Below are 19870 nucleotides of genomic sequence, written 5' to 3'. Positions count from 1 at the left end.
TAAAATGTAAACCCAGAATGTGACAATGACCACCCACAAGCTCTACTATTGTGCCAAAGGTAGCATAGCAACTTTGCAAATACATTTGGCACCAGAAAACTCTGTATCAGGCAAAAAGTTTCAGGAACCGGAAGAACAAAGAGAAGTAACGAGAGAACATCCCAACTGTACAGAAGGATACAATTTCAATCAAACAGCTCTTCAGGTATTCTGCTCTTTGTGTATGTAAGTGCCATATGAATGACAAAATACTTTATACAAGGCCTAAGCCACATAATTCAGAATTCAGTTTCGATCAAGCAGTCATGCTTGACAGCATAGTGCAATGGTGATCTGAAATCTTATAGATTCTAGATGCAGAAATCATAAATGACAGCATAAAAATAGCTGCAACTTTAACATTTTCAGCAAAATTCAGTCCTTCGGATCGTCAAGATTGCCTCCAGCTCCAAGCATGGACATCAGGCCCCCACCATGAACCCTCCCCTCCGGCACGACGAACCCGAAGCACTGCTGCTCCTGGCTCCCTCCGTCCTCTTGACCTTTGCCATGCGAAGAAGATGGCCTCATTGAACCAGGAACCAGGACCTGATGCGGTATCAGGAGCTTGCCGTTCCGCATCTCTTCCAAGGACTCACCGCGATCCGACGAGGCACCAGGGAGAGAAGAAGAGATGGCATGATCCATGCTAGCACCAGCCGTCATCGAGGATGCAGAGACCATCTTGCTGAAGAGGCTGTTCCTGATCATGCCTCTGCTGTGCTCAGATTCAGGCACTTGCTTTGAAGCCATCAGGGTTCCATGTGCAGCACATAACCCACTCCTTCCCCTTGCAAACCTCTCACAGCCGGTGCTCCAAGCGCATCGTTTGCCGCCTCCATGCGCCTTGCAGAAGTCCGTGCTCCCCTGAGCACTCTTGTCGCAACCGTCAACCTTGCAACGCTTGCCACCACCATGCCTCACGCAGCAATCAGTGCGACCACGGGCGCTCTTGGTACATCCTGGTACAGAACAGCGTTTGCCGCCTCCATGAGCGACGCAGAAGCTAGTTCCACCATGAACACTTTTAGGACAGACACCACCTCCCTCAAAGAGGCACCTCTTACCACCACCGTGCCCTTTACATAGCAGCGTGTTGCCCTCGGCACCTTTAGTACAGCCTTCAAATATACACCGTTTGCCTCCACCATGGGACTTGCAAAACATGGTGCCTCCTTGTGCTCCCTTACTGCAGTTCGGGTACTGACACCGGCGACCACCTCCATGTGAGATGCACAACCCAAACTGTCCTTCGGCACTCCTGCTGCATCCCTCTACCCTGCATCTCTTCCCTCCACCATGTTTTATGCAAAATCCTGATCTTCCCCTTGCTGCCTTCGTACACCCCGGAGTTCCGCATCGACGCCCACCACCATGAGCAATGCAGAACTCAGTCTTCCCTTCAGCACTTTTGGTGCAGCCTAGCTCCTGACACCGTTTCCCTCCACCATGAGATTTGCAGTAAGCTGTTCGGCTCTCGGCACCTTTGTTGCAACCAGGCTTTTGACACCGCTGACCACCACCATGGGAAATGCAGAGCCCTGTTGCCCCTCTTGCTCCTTTTGAACACCCATTGAACCTACACTTCTTAGGATGTCGTTGGTGACTTCTCTGCTCCGTGCTAGTTGAGGAGAATATCATATCTGAAGTTGCAGCAAAAGAACAATCAGTTGTTGCTGAAGGCTCGGGGCTAATCTGAACCTTCTGCTGATTAAGAGACGTAATGTGATCATCGTCACAATCATCTACAGTTTCAACATGTTGAATATCGGTCACTGGTGGTGTTCCATTGGGACAGATATCATCTGATCTTGGAGCAAACAGAAGTGGCAGCACATAACCACCTGGTTTCCTTTTAGCTGAAGTTGATCCTTCATCAGTAAGTGGGAAGACGATACCATTTCTATTTTGATGTGAATACTTCTCGATCATTGTTGTGGCTTGAAAATTTCTTGTGCCACCTCTCGAAATGCCCAACATCAGACCATGATCGGCTATGGCAAAATGTTGGCTGAACAAATTTGCAGATTCTTTATCCCTGTTGCCACCGGATGACTCATTATCAGCATAATGTAGATTAGGTGTTGGTCCAAGTCCAAGGACAAGCCTGCATCCATCATCAGGAATAGACAAGCTTTGATCGCTCTGCTGAAACATTTTTTTAGAAGTCTCGATTGTTTTTGAGCTGCCAAGGCAAGTGAAGTTCATTGATGTTGCAACTTGTGGGAATGGCGAAGCAGCTATATGTTCCTTCCCATGAAACCAAAGATTTGTCATATTAAGGTCCATCCTTCTTAATATAAATACGGTAAGATGTGACAGAAAAAGGAGTTTAGTATTGTTTGGGGACCAAGAGCTTTCGTCAAACCATCAGAATCCCAGTTTTATAACTTCACCATAAAGGAAGCATATAGTATAAACGAAATGGAAATACACATGGATGTTCATGTAAAATACGCCTCCACTGACAAAACCTGATGTATCAGCTCTGTCCATGAGCATTAAGTTTACTGGTTCGAAATGTCAAATGATGATATTGCTAAACTAAGCAAATCAAGTGCCAAGCATCTTAAGCTCACAAGAACCACAAACGGACTTCATATCTCAATTAAGTGTCCTCCAAGACCTGCAAGCAAGCCATGTCACAAGTGAAGATGAAGGACTAAAATAGAATGACCGATCAGAGCTCATAAAAATTGACCGTAGAAACAATGTATAGCAAACAAGTGTTCATCTGAAGATTTTACAATTACAGATAATAAAGGACCAATGCTAGCGTCACAAGCAAAACATCCAAGTCAAAATAGGCAAGGGACTTCCATTCCATCAGAAACGGGTGATCAAAAGCAAACACAGTTTAAAGTATAATGTGAACCTGATAAGACTTTGAAGAATATGCTGTTTTCTCCCCCACTATTTTTCAGTTGAAGAAATGTTTTGTATACAAGGTAGAAGCAGGACCACCCAAAAGTCAATTTGTCATTATCTTGCTAAACAGAGGGAAATGGTATAGTAAAACAAAAAAAAAAAACCCTCAAGTATCAAGCCTGCGCAACATTATGCTAACGACCATCACTGGAGCCACAAGCAACCTTGCTCATACAAGTACAAATTTGACCCAGCTACGCTAAATCAAACGCATGCCTAACTATATTAAAACTCCTCTATGTAAAAGAGCAATTCTGTTGGATTTAATTTACATTAATTAGAACATAAAAATTACAATAGCACTGGTTTAAAAACCTTGGGGTAGCACCCAATTCAGTAGCCTCTAAAAGGAGACAAGTAAAGCAGGCTGCAGCATACATCATATGGACTATGGAGATGATAAACAAACAAACTACTACTACAAGGGAGACACCAGTTTTCCAACTTCTCACCAAAGTGCGTAGCTTAAGTTTGCCAGCTTCTCTACTAACAAGTCATCCAGAGCATGAAAAATCTAGCGAAAGACAATCCCGCAATTGCAAGAACAAAAGTCATGCTGTTATCCTAACCAGCACAGCACACGGATTTCCATCAGGCATGCGTGTAAAACAGTAGAGCAAGAACTGGAGAGCAAAGAAAAAGCATAAACTTGGGCTTGTTAACCAAGAAGTAGTAGTGAGAATAAGTGAGAAGCTGCAGATCCATACCACCACCATGGAGAAGCGGCAGAGCAGTGCAGGAAGCGGCGAAGCGAAGGGGTGGAGAGGAGACCAGTGGGGGCGAGGCGGAGATGGAGATGTGTGCAGGGAAAAAATAATAAAGAGGCGTGGAGAGGAAAAGGAAGGGGCTTTATGCCAATCGGGGAGGTGACGGGAATAGCATTTTGGCTTTTGGGGGCTCGGGAGGAGCATCGAATAAAAATCAACCAAACCATGATTAGATTATTATGCAGTGAACTCCTACGAGCCGCGGCTCGCCCGGGCGGCGTCGCGTACGTACGCGTCGTGCGCCGGCTGCCTCGATCAGGTCGTGGACTCGTGGCGCGTGGACCACCTGAGGTGAACATCAGACGCCACATACGAACAGGTGGCAAATCCAGCAGAATTGCACGGATTTTCTCGAACGGTCAACGGTTGGTCTGTCAGTAACTTCTGCATGAATAGGGGCCAGTTCACTTCCACTGGTACTCCAGTACAGTTGGTGAATTTGCTAACCCGAGATTTACTCCTAATAAAGTCTTTTTTCCCTTAAATGCAGTGGCGTTGCGAGAAAAAAGGTCTCCTCCTCCTGCACCATCGTATACTCTCGCACGGAACCTACCACCTATGCTACTAGTACCACACATGCATGCATATGTGGTTACTGGTTACTCAGCGCCATATGGAGCAAGAACACCGAAAGGCATCCACATTCCATTCCACCACCATCCAACCACCGGTTCCACCACTACACCGACGTGGAAAGAGCGGCCAAAACGCGCAAGCTGCACCGCAAAAAAGCGACGGGAATTTTGACCGTTCAGCTCAGCCGGCAGCTGCTCCCCTCCCCTCCTCCCCGGCTCGGATGCCTCCACCCGCCGCGCGCAGCGTACGTACGTCGCCGTCGCCTCGCGCCCGTTCGCTGCGTCCGCCCGTCCACGCGGCGCCGCGCCGCGTTCGATCCGTCGTCGGGTAGTGTGACTTGGTGGTGAGTAGGCGCAGCCAAGGCAGGCAGGCGGCGAGAGGAAAGCGGAGAGCGGACGCGACGGCGACAGGTCAAAGGGTGGGGGAGTGAGACGATCGAGGAAGGCGTTTTACTCGGCCCGTCCAATGCCGAGGCGGCACATCTTGCCCTTGGATGACGGGGATGCGAGTTTTGGTTTGGAATTGGATGCCCCCAAGACTAGCATATGCTCAGAACAACGGACGAGCGGTGGTTGTAGCACATACTCCGTACTACAGTACAGTATAACCTTTTGCTTTTGCATGCACATGAGTATGTTTGGAACGAATGGATTCAGAAACGCAGTAAGAATATCAAGCGAATTCGGTGTAGAAACTGGAAACTGAAAACACACACACACACACTATCCCCTCTTTTCTATCCTCCAAAACGATGCCTTATCCTAATAATAATGTTTTTCTGTGCAGCCCAATTGCCTAAATGAACCAACAGTTGCTGGTACTATATACTGCCTTAGTACATTTCTGAGCAAAAATCAGGCACTAAAGTGTATTATTTCACCATATGCATTGCAAATTGAGATGCCTTAGCAAAGTACAAAGATGGGTGGGTCATGAGCTGTATTATATATCTAGTAGTATTTCGTACAAAGATTCTTCAAAATGGGGAAAACATGGCCGGAAACTACTGCTATAACATTATCAGCACAAACGAATAAATCATTTATTGGCAGCCTGGCAGGATTTTAAAACAAATTGCAAGTGCAGAATCCGCATCGATGCAGTTGTAAAGTTGGCAACAGAATAACACGACGGCCAAATTATGTAGCTTATCATGTATTATGCATAGGCATCGGTCCTTTTTATCACTCACAATAGGTGTATTAATCAAAGTATCAACCCAGTAGTACTATGATTATATATTAAGCTCTACCAAACAAATCTGAGAAGGTTCCAGACCAAGACAGGAAATATATGGCTGGGATTGACAAGGCAACACTATGCTACAAAGTACAAAGGATCACACTACAGAAACGACCAAGTGCTTGACATGTTCTCCCTCATTGGAGTTGACAACCCAGACAAACAACAGGAATACATGATTTAAAAGAATCTGAAACAGGGAATGTCAACAAGAACACGTATAGTAGATCGCCTCCTATGAACTACAGATAGCTTTACGACCTCAACGACTGGAAAAGAGCATTCGAAAACGCACATCACGCACTCAAACCAGGAATGGTTTGGTTTCTCAACATTGTAGGCACTGGAGGACTTTAATCCTCCTGAATCATTATCTCCTCCTCTGCTACTCCCCAGCAGCAGCTGCCTGGCTTTCCAACACAGGAGGATGGGCAGCAGCTCTGCAGTAGATCAATGTTAGGGAATATTCCAAAATGTAAGAATGAGAACAAATTAAGACAGTGAAAAACTGAAAGTATCTCCAATTGTCAGTACTGGTAAACCCTGAACAGGGACAGTTGGTTACACATAATTTGCTAATGCACCACTAGAGTTTCTCTGCTGCTACTGTATTGAATGCTAAGGATCTCGGATAGTAGTACCATATACTCCTAGTGTATAACAGAAATAATTCCTAAGGATGAATTGTGCACTGATCTGCAATCAGAAACACTAAGTTTTAGACTATGATTTCTGGCTAAAAGTTCCATATAACAAAGTATTAATCATTTAATTATATATATTTTTGTGGGAAGATCATTTGACAGGATAAATGATACTCCTAGATAGGTAGTGGTGTCCAACTGCAACGTTCTTCATGCTATGGTGCTTATTCATCAATTATGCAATACAAATATTTAAGGAACTGCATCTGTGGCTTTCAGAGTTGGACTCCATCATTTATTTGGCATCAGTGAAGAGAATATACCTTTGAGCAGGTGTATATGATAAGAGTCAGCCAGGTCCAGCCATCAGGTGCATAATCTGAGGAACCATCACCAGCTTCATGGAGGAAATATGACAATGGAGACATCAATTGTAGCTCATATTGGCGTGGTGAACCACAAAGCTGGCATGTGCCAGAATCTTGAAGGTTTGTTGCAGCCAACAGTGGCTTACCACCATAAGAATACCTGCATAACATCACAAAATTCAGGTTCCGAAAGTCAAGAAGGTAATAGACAATTAATGCATAATAGATAACCAGTACATCACATAATTGAAAGATGAGTTTGCAAGGACATATGAATTTAACCACCTAAAGCATTGCTGCGGATATGCATCCAACCGTTTCTTGAATTTTAAGAACGTTCTGTCAGCACCAATAGCTCTGTCATATTCATAGTTTTCTCCTTCCCATTTCTCTTCTTCGTCATTTGCTACATCTGCAATTTCTTTCGCTAAAACTGACTTGCTGCTATTTGAACCTACACTGCCTTTGTCTCTAAATTGCTCCTTACCATAATAGATGTAGAAGCAAGGAAGAACTGCAAGAAGAAAATTTTATGAGATCAAAATATAAGACTTTGTGAGTATAGCACTTAGTACTTAAGACTTTAACTTTACCTGGTAAGCTTGGATCATCCACTTTCTGCTTTCCTACAGGGCATTTTATAGGGGCATTACTACGCTTTGGTTTGTTTTGCTTCTTTGAGTTAGATGCTAAAGTCGCTGCTTCCTCAAGTGCATTGGCTAAGGCATCTAGATCGAAATCATCATCACTGACCTCATGGCTCTTGTTCAGTAAACTTGAAGAAGAAGGCTCACTTGAGCAAACATTTCCGTTTATTTGATCTGTTTCGTCAACCTTGCCATCTGTTTGTGCACTGGTGTGGCACTTTTGGACTCTTAGGACCTTCCAACTGTAAAGAAAAAGAAAAAGAAAAGCATAAAAATTCCCAAGCTAACTTGTAAACTATAATCATATTACATAAAGAAACAAAGGGAGACATGCTCACCTTTGCGGGTTCGTCCCACATTTTGGCTTCGGACAAACAAGCACATAGATAGTCCTGTTCTCAATGTTGAACTTTGCCACAGGAGCATGAACCTGAGACCATCACATCTCATAAAAACGAAGCAACAGTACTAGTAGCGAGGTAGAAGCACTCTATCGTCATAAATCAGTAGGAAAATAAGCTCTGATACACTTTAATGCATTGTAACAAATGTCCAGGCATCTTATTACTGCTCTATTTTCTCATACAAACGTTCATCCACACATGCTCCTATTGCAAGTACTGAATTCTTGCGAAACAGTAAATACTCGCCTGAGCAACAAGGCACAACTTGGTTCCACATAAACCGCATTGGAGCAAGTGAGGTTTAATGCCCATATCCTCGGTTGGCCAGTCCTGCATACAATTGATTCAATTGAACAAATCACTGAGCTTCAAAAACACCTTTGGGAAGGATAGAAAACTAAAATCGCTAATAACATGAAGAAATACAAAACACAGTTTCAGTAACAGGCTAATAGCTTAAATTGCAACTTCCTGGGGCAGACTCAGACAGAAGAAGAGCGAGCCAAAAAAAAAAAAAAACGAAATCAAGAATACACAGAGAGGGCAAAACCAAAGGCATACGGGGACTCCACCGATCTTGGTGGTGTAGTGATCGGCCTTCTCCCGGTAGTCCTCCGCCCAGGGCCCCGGCAAGCCCAGATGCACCTCCTCCCCCATCCCCTCCCTGCCTCCCTCTACTCTTCCCTTGGAAGAGAGGTTCTTCCACACAACGAGCAGGTAGCAGCGAGGCAGGCAAGATGGCCGAGCCAAGAATCCGGCCGGTACTCGCCGGCGTCCGGCGGCGGAAAGAGAAGGGGGTTAGGTTAGTGGTGGAGGTTTAGGAATGGAGAAGTCGGCGGGCGGCGGCGGCGGCGTATCCCTCGCCCTCGCGGAGACGCTGAGAGCGACGGCCCAAACAAAACAGGCCGCACGTGAGCCGTAACTACTTTCCGGCCCAATAATAACAAGCCGCACGTGGGCCACAAACACTTTCCGGCCGAATCAAACAGGACGGAACGTGGGCCGAAATTCAGTTCTGGGCCACGCCGTGATCCAGCTACACCTCGGCCTCACGACAGAATAGATGGGACATGAAGGAGCAGAGCTCCAAGATTCCATGGACCAGCACGCACTCGATCCGAACAACGGATGATACAGCGGGAATTGTCACGGCGCGGCGCGACGGAATGCAGCCTGTAGCTTATTAGCTGGAGTAGTGGAGTGGCTATGTGCGGATGCGGCGTGCAGGATGCAGATGATGGCACGACAGAAATGGTGCCTAACCTAGCCAAAGGGAGCACATGGATTGTTGTAGGTCTAATTGTCTATATTGTCATTTTGTTCCACTATTATTACAAGAGTATATGACCAGTGCTACTACAACGTGTGTTATACTGTTATGTGGACTTTCTAGTATCCTGTCTGTCCTGGATCCCATCAAATGATTTTTTTTTTAGTATACTGTCAAGTTTTAGGCCTGAAATGTCGACGGACAGTCCTTAGATCTGCAGCACTAGCATTATTTGTCAGATTAGGGTTCTTCAGACGAAGAGAACAAGCTGAATCAATATATCTGCCATGGTTTTAGAAGAAGAAAAAAATGTACTAACAACTAGTAATTAACAACCAAAAGTCTAGATAGACATCTTGATCATATATTGAGGATGGCGTGAGAGATGTTTTCGGGACAGCTATGTACGGACGGATATAGGCCATTCCTGGTGAACTGAAGATTATTTGGGGGGATAGGAGTTAGGACACTGATGAGGTTGTTACGGTATCACTGTTGTTCCGCTTTGGAGCAGCATCGTGAGTGGATCAACACAATAAGCATTGAGTTTATTGTAAGCAAGGACTGGAGTCCCACGGCCCCATAATTTAGCACTAATATCTCGAACTCTGGATCCACCGATTCAATGATGATGCAAGAGCATCTTGCAAGTGAAAAATGAGGATTTTTAGGCCTCAAGGAATGCCACTAACAACGAAAAAAATGTAGTATGCCAAAAACCAACCCCCTTTAAAAGCAAGAATGATATACTACTATGGGAGTAACTGAGTATGTGACTGTCTTATGCAGTAGTTTAGTTTGAGCATCAGATTCGCTAAATTTTCTCTCTCTGAGTATGTGCTCGTGTTCTTTCCTCGTGATTGGGAACACTTTCCTCCAGCACGTAAAACATAATGATCCATTAGCACATAATTAATTAAGTATTAGCTATTTTTTTTTATAAATAGGTCAATATGATTTTTTAAGCGGAGAGAGAGAGGGGAGATGGTGCTCATCATGGTGAAACACTGAAACAGATGTTGCTTTTTCGCTCTGCAAGACTGAAGACTGCAACGAACTCCACAAAGCAAAATGCTGGATCGTGCAAGGCTGAAAGCATGCAGCATACGCCTCTCTCAACTCCGATCTCTCTCTCTCTTCTAATCAAAACTCCGATCTGAACTCACATGACACGGTGACAAGCCGATTTCCGGTGGGCCGGCCGGGTACCTACAATGCACGGAGATACATGTACTGCAGTGGGGTCTCCGTGGCCGGCGGGATCCCGCGCGCCGACGAACGCGGCCGTTTCACCGCGCGCGCGCGCCCGTGACCAGGCGAGCCCGCAGGCCGCAGCGCGCGGCCACGTATGGCTGAGTGGCTGACTGCTCTGCCCGCGCGCAGGCACAACGACGCCGCGTGAGGTCGCGGATCCCGTTCGCATTCTGTCCTGTTTTCCTGCCTAACGGCCACCTTCTTCAGGAGCCAGGAGGAGGCGGCCAGCAGGCCCAGCAGCACTACACACTTGAGGGTGATGTTGAATCAGGACTTAACTTTAGTCTCTATATTTATACACTAATTTAGAGTATTAAATATAGACTAATTACACAAATAAAAGCTAATTTGTGAGATAAATTTTTTAAGCCTAATTAATTCATAACTATAGAATGGTTACTGTAGCATCACATATGCTAATCATGGATTAATTAGGCTCAATAGATTCGTCTCGCGAATTAGTCTAAGATTATGGATGGGATTTATTAATAGTCTACGTTTAATATTTATAATTAGTGTCTAAACATCCGATGTGATAGGGACTTAAAAATTTTAGTTCCTTCTAAATAGAGTCTTACACAGCCAGTTGCTGCCACCGGCTTGGCCGTAGCGCGGGCTAGTAGCTATCCGTCTCGCGATGTGCTCTTGGGGTGAAAACGTTGGAAATGGTTAGAAATGGTATGGTCTACTTTAATAGGACGCTGATAAAAAGTTAAGAAAATCTAAGTTTTAGAAACGGTGACAGTTGGTAAAGATGATATTATTATTATTTATTAGTTATATGGAAATGGTATCGGTATGTCTATGAAATTTCCATACCGATTTTCACCTTAGCATCTAGCAAAATTTATATTAGGTTATTTAAGGCCTAACTTTTCCTATTTGATAGGTTAAGTTCCTAATTAACCCAGGAAAAATATCTGCTGTCATCTGAGGAGATAAAGGGGAGACTCGGGTTGTACAGACTTTGTTAATTTAGGGCAGATTGCAGCTTTACCAACCTGGCTATCAGTGGTGAGGGAATCGTACTTTTTGGCAGTCAGCTTGTCCTTACGGATGAAAAGGCCATACTGATCATATCTAAATACTCAGTTGATGATCGAGATTAGCATTCAAGGAAAGGACATTTTGAGCTTCCCGTTGACATATTCCATGATCATCGCAGAGGTGCTACAAAACAAACACTATCATCTCATCAGCTCTGCTATCTCTGTTCTGAAGCGAAATCAACCCAGATACAGACATGCAGTAGTATCTGCAAGGCTGCATTCTGACGACCCTTTCCTTCGTGCTATGCAGGCATGATGTTGGATTCAGAAAGCCAGGAAGGTCTCACTGCAACTGTATATAGTATCTACTCCCTTCACCCTTCAGACGTGATAGATCTCCAATTGCACGGGCAAAACTGAAAATCCCAGCAAGCAAATGCTAGTACTACGCTAGTAGCATATTGACCTGTAACTGTAAGAGAGTTGGCCATTGCTGCGTACCAAAGCAACTGCATTTTGGACTAGGAGTGGTACTAAATTAGAATTGGAAGGCAACTTGCTGGCAGTTTAGTTTGACCTGCCACCTTGTCTGTTCGTTTTACTTCTGTCTGGGACTGTGGGTAGAGGGGAAATCTCTTTGATGTGCAGTTTTATAATGGGTTCATTCATCGGTTGGTCACCTGATAACCTCACCGTTCAGGTCCATTTGCCTGGAATAGCCACTTGATCCCGATGCGTGTCGCCGTCGAGCTAAATACGTGTACACATCCACCTTGCGATGATTACAAAAAGAAGGGAGATTTGATTTGACCAGGACATGTACGCCATAATCCATGTAGTATATATGAAGTCGGTGTACATGCTGCTTTCCGTATTTTAATGTATGACATCGTTGACTTTTTAAACAACGTTTGACAATTCGTCTTATTCAAATTTTTTTTGCAAATATGAAAATATTTATATCATACTTAAAGAATATTTGGATACCAAACTTGTGAATACGTATATCCGTCTACCTGATCGTATAACGGTATAAGCGTGTTTCTAAATGATCGATCGATGAAAACACTATACGTAACCACCGATGGTCTGGTCCTGATCATGTGGCCATCACCATGAAGCGACGGAATATTGGAGGGTAGCCCGGCTGCATGCATCAACCATCGTCGAATTCGAGCCTCTCGTCTCAATCCTGATAATATTCTCTCGTCAGATTAAGGGATACAGATCAATTGCGGATTAGATTAATTAGACCAGAACCAGATCCGTCCCCAGTAAGGTGGCGATTGATCCAACCACCGAATGTGTCGGTAATCGCAGATGCAAAATACGCTCGCTTTTGCGTTGATTGCCTTTCCCTTTGCATGACAAGTTGACAACCACCATGCTTTTCTCTCAAGAATCTCCCGTTGCCAAGCCACTGATGACTGATCAGTCACACTAGTCTCTCCCTCCTCTCCAATCTCCATACATGCATACCGTATTCCTTGCTTTCACCGAGGTAACTACTCCTAAACCAGGTCACATCCACGTTCAAGGCAAACAACTTCTTCCTTCGAGCTACTACTATACTTTTTTTTTTCACATTGCTTTCATCAACTTTCTCACGGAGTTTTGTTGAGCGTGACAAGCAGAAGAAACCAACAGGTTTTATATATCACGAGCGCTGCTGCACTGTTCTGCCAGGTACAGTACAGATTGGAGACGAGATTGTGATCGAAGAGGTGAAACATCAGATGGTTCCAAGAATCGGCTCGCGGTCACGGGCTCGGTAGAAAGAAAACACAGCGGAGTGCAGGCCAAGGGACGCTGCGAACGAAAATAAAGAGGCTTTTTGCTCGCACCGCGCCGTCCTTGTCACGGGCCGCGCTCACCAGCTCACACACACACACTCGCAACCACCGCGCTCGCCGCGCGCGCTCTCGGCGCGCCACGGCCTATATAAAGTGGCAGTGGCGAGGAGCAAGGGGAGCAACGACCATGGCCATGGCGGCGAGGGGAGTGTTGGCCATGGTGGTGGCGGTGGCGGTGGTGTGGTGCAATAATGTGGCGAGGGCGCAGACGCCGGTGTTCGCGTGCGACGCGTCGAACGCGACGGTGTCCGGGTACGGGTTCTGCGACCGGACGAAGAGCAGCGCGGCGCGGGCGGCGGACCTGCTGGGGAGGCTGACGCTGGCGGAGAAGGTGGGGTTCCTGGTGAACAAGCAGGCGGCGCTGCCGCGGCTGGGGATCCCGGCGTACGAGTGGTGGTCGGAGGCGCTGCACGGCGTCTCCTACGTCGGCCCCGGCACCCGCTTCTCGACGCTCGTCCCCGGCGCCACCAGCTTCCCGCAGCCCATCCTCACCGCCGCCTCCTTCAACGCCTCCCTCTTCCGCGCCATTGGCGAGGTCAGCATGCAACAACACCTCCCACTTCTTCTTCTCTTCCATGTCACCATTTTCGATCTGCATTGCACTGCACAACCTGCATTGCGATTTCCGGTCGCGTTTGGTGCGATTTGACGGTGGTGCGCGGGTTGGTGGGGTTGGGGGATTCGGTGCAGTGCGGTGCAGGGTTTGATGAGAGAATGTTGCTTTTTTTTTTTTGTTCTTCTTCTTTTCATCATCCATGCAATGTGGCAAGCCACGAAAAGCCGCAAAAGCGCGTCACGGATTATACCATTCCGCTTGGTTTCCTTTCGCCGTCGCAGACCGCGCATTTACGCTGCTGCTTGTTGCCAAGCTACTTCCAGGTTAAAAGAAGCGCCGTAACAATAACCATAGTAAATTTCTCCCCTAGAATCTACTGTAGCTAGCTTAGAAGTACTTTTTACAATGGGTACACATTTTCATATGGAAAAGCACGGTGAAAGTAACGCACGTTTTACTATGCTCAAACCGGCAAAACCACTGCGACGAAAGAAAAAACAAGAATCAGATGATAGCCACTGATAAGTCACACAATTAGCACATTTCATCATTTTGCACGTCATGTGATTCCTGTGCTTGAAGGAAAGAATGTGTGTGAACATAGTCAGTATGGTACACGCATTGCCCCAGCAACAGCTGCGATGCAACGCACCTATGCATGGCTGTGCCTGCGCCGTCCAAGATTTACGGCAGGATATGCTGGTGTCCCTTGTCACGGGCGTTTTGTACGTAGCAGCGGCGTTCTAGGCCAGGACCCCCACTGGAATTTTAGCATTCCAATATCCTATCCATCTGATAATTGCATAAAGGGTTTTATTATAAAAAAGAAAATTACATGAAGGGTTAAAGAGCATTTAGGTTTGCAAGCAAGGACCACAGAGAAAAATGGGTTTAGGCCAATGACCTTGCTGCACATTGCACCCAAAGACATGTACAGTCTTTCTCCATGTGTGGATTCAGAGTTTCAGACATGGGCATTTCTTTTCTGCGCCCAAGATGATACTGTCTCGTGGATTGCATTAATTGGACGCTAGCACGCTGCTCGTCGTCAGGAGCCACTGCTTAGCTTCCCCCCCATCTGTTGAGGCGTCACTGTCTCATGGGGATTAATTCAGAAATGGAGGCTCAAAAAGCTTGGTCCATGATGTATAATCTGATAGTACTGGTACGTGAGGCCCTCTCTCCGTGCAGCTTTTACCAAAGTTCAGTTAATCATCAGCTCCATCGGCACCTAGCTCCTGTCCTCATCGAGTTTGGAAAAGTGTCATTTTTCCTTCCAACTCGCCAAGAACAATGAGGTGAACGTCGTAGGATATTAGTTAGTTCTCATTTCCAGATTTCCTGGGTACGATCGATTTCGTTTGGGAATTAGCTATAACATGGACTAATCATGTGTTCCCTTGAAACTGGAGACATCAGACCATATTAAGCTTTGTCCCAAGAATCCAGCTGCGGCATGAGACAATTCAGAGTCAGGATCATATGCCTCGCATCTTATCTTCGGTTGCACCTACCAAATTATTTGCAGCTTGACCACGGTCTATCCGGTAGCCTACTCCAGTACTACTACTAGTACTGTTCTTTTCTTATTATTTTTTGTTGTTGTTGTTGAAAATTCAGTACTACTATCTACGAGTATGACGCAGCGAACATGATGCATGCATTGCACGTTAATTTCCAGTGAAATGCACTGAACATTTTACAAGTTGGTGAAATGGTCTGATCGGATGAATATTTTTCTGACGAGAGGATGGGAAACTGTGTGCGATGTGTTCTGATTTCTGAAGGTGGTGTCGACGGAGGCGAGGGCGATGCACAACGTCGGGCTGGCCGGGCTCACGTTCTGGAGCCCCAACATCAACATCTTCCGCGACCCGCGGTGGGGACGCGGCCAGGAGACGCCCGGCGAGGACCCGCTGCTCGCCAGCAAGTACGCCGTCGGCTACGTCACCGGCCTCCAGGACGCCGGCGGCGGCAGCGACGCGCTCAAGGTCGCCGCCTGCTGCAAGCACTACACCGCATACGACGTCGACAACTGGAAGGGCGTCGAGCGCTACACCTTCGACGCCGTGGTAAGCTAATCCGATCATCTTCTTGTTTCTCTGATGCATTGGTAAGCAATGGCCATGGCGTGAATGCGCCGTGCTCGAGTTGCCGTTTTGCACAATTGAATACTGCCTGCTCACCTGCCATGGCCGCAGCAGCAGGTGATACACATGCGAGTAAATGAGCTCCGCTTGCTACAGTGAGAATCAGTTGGTGATTGACCCATGTAGCAGCAACCAACCTCTCCCTTTCGTTAGTGTAATTGAGGATGCATCTCCATTTTACGTAAGTGGCCAATCAATGTTCGAGTACAGCCGTTGCCGTTGATTGGACCATTGGATCCGTCTCTCTCCCTGCGAGATGACGCCGACAATAGCATGTAGACGAACCTCTACGACAAGTTAATTAGGCCCATACGGATTACTTTAATTTTCTGTACTTACTCTTCGTGGCTGCACCACTGTGCTTGTTATTTGGACAGTAACATGCTGGTTTTTGCACCTGAATAGAATACTGATCATTCCACGGAACCTTAAATTAAGTTAGATAGCTATAATTTATAAACATGGGTTTTTTTAACTAAGGATCCAGGAATGTATGAACACGTATAGATAAAACAAATTGCAGATTGTTAATTTCCTCAGATTCTGGTTTGAGTTGTTGCAGTTCCCCGAAATGGCAGATCTTGGCCATTTCTACCTACCAAAACTCATAAAAAACACTGACTTTGCACATCGCTGGCAGCGTCGCGGCACTGTTGATACAGATGATTGGTTTTTTATTCGCACAAGTACAGAGCACATGACTGGAACCTTTTGCTTTTGTGCATGTTAAATTTGTGAATGCTAATCAGATAAACTAAAAAAAAAATACTGCATCTAACATAATCATGCGTGTCGCATCAGAACCAGCTTTTTAGGCCTAAAAAGCTTATCAATACAATTTGATACACCCAGCATTGTTGGTATGTTCTACCAAACTGAACTAAAAATTCAGTATTAGAAATGAAAATAGAGGTAGTGGGAGAAGAGTAGCAATCACCAATGTGTGTGGCCATGTGTTCATTGCTCATACTCGTGTCCCAATTCGTGTTCTTGTGAATCTTCAGGTGTCCCAGCAGGATCTGGACGACACGTTCCAGCCCCCGTTCAAGAGCTGCGTGATCGACGGCAATGTGGCCAGTGTTATGTGCTCCTACAACAAGGTCAATGGGAAGCCTACCTGTGCAGACAAGGACCTCTTGTCAGGAGTCATCAGAGGGGACTGGAAGCTGAACGGGTCGGTCTCTCCCTACTCCTCTTAACACTTTTAGAACTTCAGCCATCTGATGCTTTAGAGAAGATTCAGAGATCTTGTAACTCTTGTTCTAATGGTGTATGTTGTTCTTGCAGATACATTGTGTCGGATTGCGATTCGGTTGACGTACTGTACAATAACCAACACTACACCAAGAACCCTGAAGACGCAGCTGCCATCACAATCAAATCAGGTACTGTTCATTCCTTAGTCACAACCACCTCTTAACTATATGCATTCCCATGTAGTACAGACAATATGCGGTTGCAGGATTCGATGGTCTAACCTCTGACGAGATCAAACCGTTGATTTTCCTTTAAAGTTTGGTTTGATTAACGCGATTCCTAGCAGCTAGGCAATTATAGTACGAGTTGATATGTGCAGTAGCCATCGGGTTGTTAGGGAGTCTTAGTGTAATTGATGGGGGCATTAGCAGCGTCTTTAGAGCTTAATAGGCCTTGATAACCTGCAACCTGACCTGACGAAATTATTCCAAGCTGTGTCGGTGAACCCACGGTATCATTAGGTAGCACTACTGATTTTCAGTTATGTTCAAGTGCAGTAGTACAAGACTGCTAAGTGGAGTAGCTCCTACTGTTTTCCATTCTGTATCTGTCATTATAGTTTTGACCAATACTGATTACCACAGGCAAAAGAGAAGTTACATAATTCTGCTGCATTTTATCATGTGCTACACCGTCACATAATTTTGTCTTCAAATTTGTGAGAACGCTATAACTATTAGCTAGTACTCCTACTCTGTATCATGAACCTATCCTCAAGTTTTTCGGCACTATACTGATGAATGGACCGAAACAGATTAATGATTTGTCAGGCCTCACCGTGATGAAAAAACTCCTCAACTGAGGACCATTTCTGTTCATACTACACTAACAAATCTTCTGCATTCAACCTTTCGTTTATTTATTTTTACATTTTTCCTTATTTGTTTGACCAAATTGTGGCAGGTTTGGACCTGAACTGCGGCAACTTCCTGGCGCAGCACACCGTGGCGGCGGTGCAGGCCGGGAAGCTGTCGGAGTCCGACGTCGACCGGGCCATCACCAACAACTTCATCGTGCTCATGCGACTCGGCTTCTTCGACGGCGACCCGAGGAAGCTCCCCTTCGGCAGCCTCGGCCCCAAGGACGTGTGCACGTCGTCGAACCAGGAGCTGGCCCGCGAGGCCGCGCGCCAGGGCATCGTCCTCCTCAAGAACACCGGCGCGCTGCCGCTCTCCGCCAAGTCCATCAAGTCCATGGCCGTCATTGGCCCCAACGCCAATGCCAGCTTCACCATGATCGGCAACTACGAAGGTGACACCAATTCTGGACAAGCTGATTTGATCGGTCAAGAAGAGAATTATATTCTCGTGCACTGATCGGATGAATGCTGGTGATGTCATGGTGCAGGTACGCCGTGCAAGTACACGACGCCGCTCCAGGGCCTCGGCGCCAACGTCGCCACCGTGTACCAGCCGGGATGCACCAACGTCGGGTGCAGCGGGAACAGCCTCCAGCTCAGCGCCGCCACGCAGGCCGCGGCGAGCGCTGACGTGACCGTGCTGGTGGTCGGCGCCGACCAGTCCGTGGAGCGCGAGAGCCTGGACAGGACGAGCCTCCTCCTGCCAGGACAGCAGCCGCAGCTCGTCTCGGCTGTCGCCAACGCCTCCAGGGGCCCCGTCATCCTCGTCGTCATGTCCGGCGGGCCGTTCGACATCTCCTTCGCCAAGTCCAGCGACAAGATCTCCGCCATTCTTTGGGTCGGCTACCCCGGCGAAGCCGGTGGCGCCGCCCTCGCCGACATCCTCTTCGGATACCACAATCCTGGTGAGTGCATTGCATCTCTGAATTGTTCTCTTTCTCAGAAGAAGTTTTTTGACATGTGAGCTGAGCTGATCACCATACTGTTCAGGTGGAAGGTTGCCGGTGACGTGGTACCCGGCGTCGTTCGCCGACAAGGTCTCGATGACCGACATGCGCATGCGGCCGGACTCGTCGACCGGCTACCCCGGCCGGACATACCGGTTCTACACCGGCGACACGGTGTACGCCTTCGGCGACGGCCTGAGCTACACCAAATTCGCGCACAGCCTCGTGTCGGCGCCGGAGCAGGTGGCCGTGCAGCTGGCCGAGGGCCACGCCTGCCACACCGAGCACTGCTTCTCGGTGGAGGCCGCCGGCGAGCACTGCGGGAGCCTGTCCTTCGACGTCCACCTCCGCGTGCGGAACGCCGGCGGGATGGCCGGCGGGCACACCGTGTTCCTCTTCTCGTCGCCGCCGTCGGTGCACAGCGCGCCGGCGAAGCACCTGCTCGGGTTCGAGAAGGTGTCGCTGGAGCCCGGCCAGGCCGGCGTGGTGGCGTTCAAGGTGGACGTGTGCAAGGACCTGAGCGTCGTCGACGAGCTCGGCAACCGGAAGGTGGCGCTGGGCAGCCACACGCTGCACGTCGGCGACCTCAAGCACACGCTCAACCTGAGGGTTTAAATTGATTAGGAGTTGGAATTAAACGGGAGATTTGCTAGTGAGGAAGGGCCTCTGATCTGATTGATACACGGAGTTTGGAATTGGATTCGTCAAGGGAATTTGCATTACGAGTGGCCGTCAGAAATCAGAATTGGTTAATGGGGGGTGTAATAAGGACGGACTCCCCCGTTGGAGAGAATTGGATCCTCGGGGGTGGGTCTTTTGCTGTGGGTGTTAACATTTGATTTATTTGGAGGGTCGATTTGCAACTGTAATCTTTGGAAAAAGAAATTTCCGCAAGTGTAATTGATTGGAAGGGAAATTAGCTCATTTTCGTCCATTCAATTCAATTCAAAATTTCAAATCGTTGCTCTCAAGGGCTTTGATGTTCCTCCTTTCTAGAACAAGATTTTTGTACCTCTGTAGTGTGCTGGTGGTGTCATGGTGGAGTCGTGGGTGTATAATTTTACTCACCAAAGTTTAAAACCTGATGCCTATAAATATTATGCATATACAAGTAAACTTT

The 19870-nt window shown here is 47.0% G+C and overlaps 3 protein-coding genes across 5 annotated transcripts; 1 reads left to right on the top strand and 2 right to left on the bottom strand.

Annotated features, from left to right (window-relative positions):
• Nucleotides 1–183: 183 nt before the first annotated feature.
• On the bottom strand, nucleotides 184–3785 carry LOC4337168 (uncharacterized). Of its 2 annotated transcripts, XM_066309490.1 has the most exons (3): nucleotides 3675–3785; nucleotides 3420–3590; nucleotides 184–2665 (listed from the first exon to the last, which is right to left on the bottom strand). In XM_066309490.1, the coding sequence occupies exon 3, from the start codon at nucleotides 2326–2328 to the stop codon at nucleotides 415–417; it is 1914 nt and encodes a 637-aa protein (XP_066165587.1). In that variant the 5' UTR covers nucleotides 2329–2665; nucleotides 3420–3590; nucleotides 3675–3785; the 3' UTR covers nucleotides 184–414. The 2 variants fall into 2 exon arrangements, with proteins under 2 accessions (XP_066165587.1, XP_015635547.1); XM_015780061.3 differs by lacking the exon at nucleotides 3420–3590.
• A 1727-nt stretch (nucleotides 3786–5512) lies between these two features.
• LOC4337167 (uncharacterized) lies at nucleotides 5513–8440 on the bottom strand. Of its 2 annotated transcripts, XM_015780065.3 has the most exons (8): nucleotides 8177–8440; nucleotides 7862–7945; nucleotides 7550–7641; nucleotides 7318–7453; nucleotides 7158–7182; nucleotides 6850–7078; nucleotides 6520–6724; nucleotides 5513–5992 (listed from the first exon to the last, which is right to left on the bottom strand). In XM_015780065.3, the coding sequence occupies exons 1-8, from the start codon at nucleotides 8270–8272 to the stop codon at nucleotides 5906–5908; spliced, it is 954 nt and encodes a 317-aa protein (XP_015635551.1). In that variant the 5' UTR covers nucleotides 8273–8440; the 3' UTR covers nucleotides 5513–5905. The 2 variants fall into 2 exon arrangements, with proteins under 2 accessions (XP_015635551.1, XP_015635548.1); XM_015780062.3 differs by having other exon boundaries at nucleotides 7158–7453.
• A 4506-nt stretch (nucleotides 8441–12946) lies between these two features.
• On the top strand, nucleotides 12947–19721 carry LOC4337166 (beta-D-xylosidase 4). The gene is made up of 7 exons (XM_015780059.3): nucleotides 12947–13516; nucleotides 15325–15609; nucleotides 16692–16861; nucleotides 16975–17072; nucleotides 17848–18195; nucleotides 18292–18708; nucleotides 18794–19721. The coding sequence occupies exons 1-7, from the start codon at nucleotides 13109–13111 to the stop codon at nucleotides 19363–19365; spliced, it is 2298 nt and encodes a 765-aa protein (XP_015635545.1). The 5' UTR covers nucleotides 12947–13108; the 3' UTR covers nucleotides 19366–19721.
• The last annotated feature ends 149 nt before the right edge of the window (nucleotides 19722–19870 follow it).

This window comes from Oryza sativa, chromosome 4, assembly GCF_034140825.1.
Source record: "Oryza sativa Japonica Group chromosome 4, ASM3414082v1".
Classification (NCBI taxonomy): Eukaryota; Viridiplantae; Streptophyta; class Magnoliopsida; order Poales; family Poaceae; genus Oryza; species Oryza sativa.
Note: the sequence above shows the minus strand (reverse complement) of the source record. Positions and strands in the feature narration are given on the sequence as shown.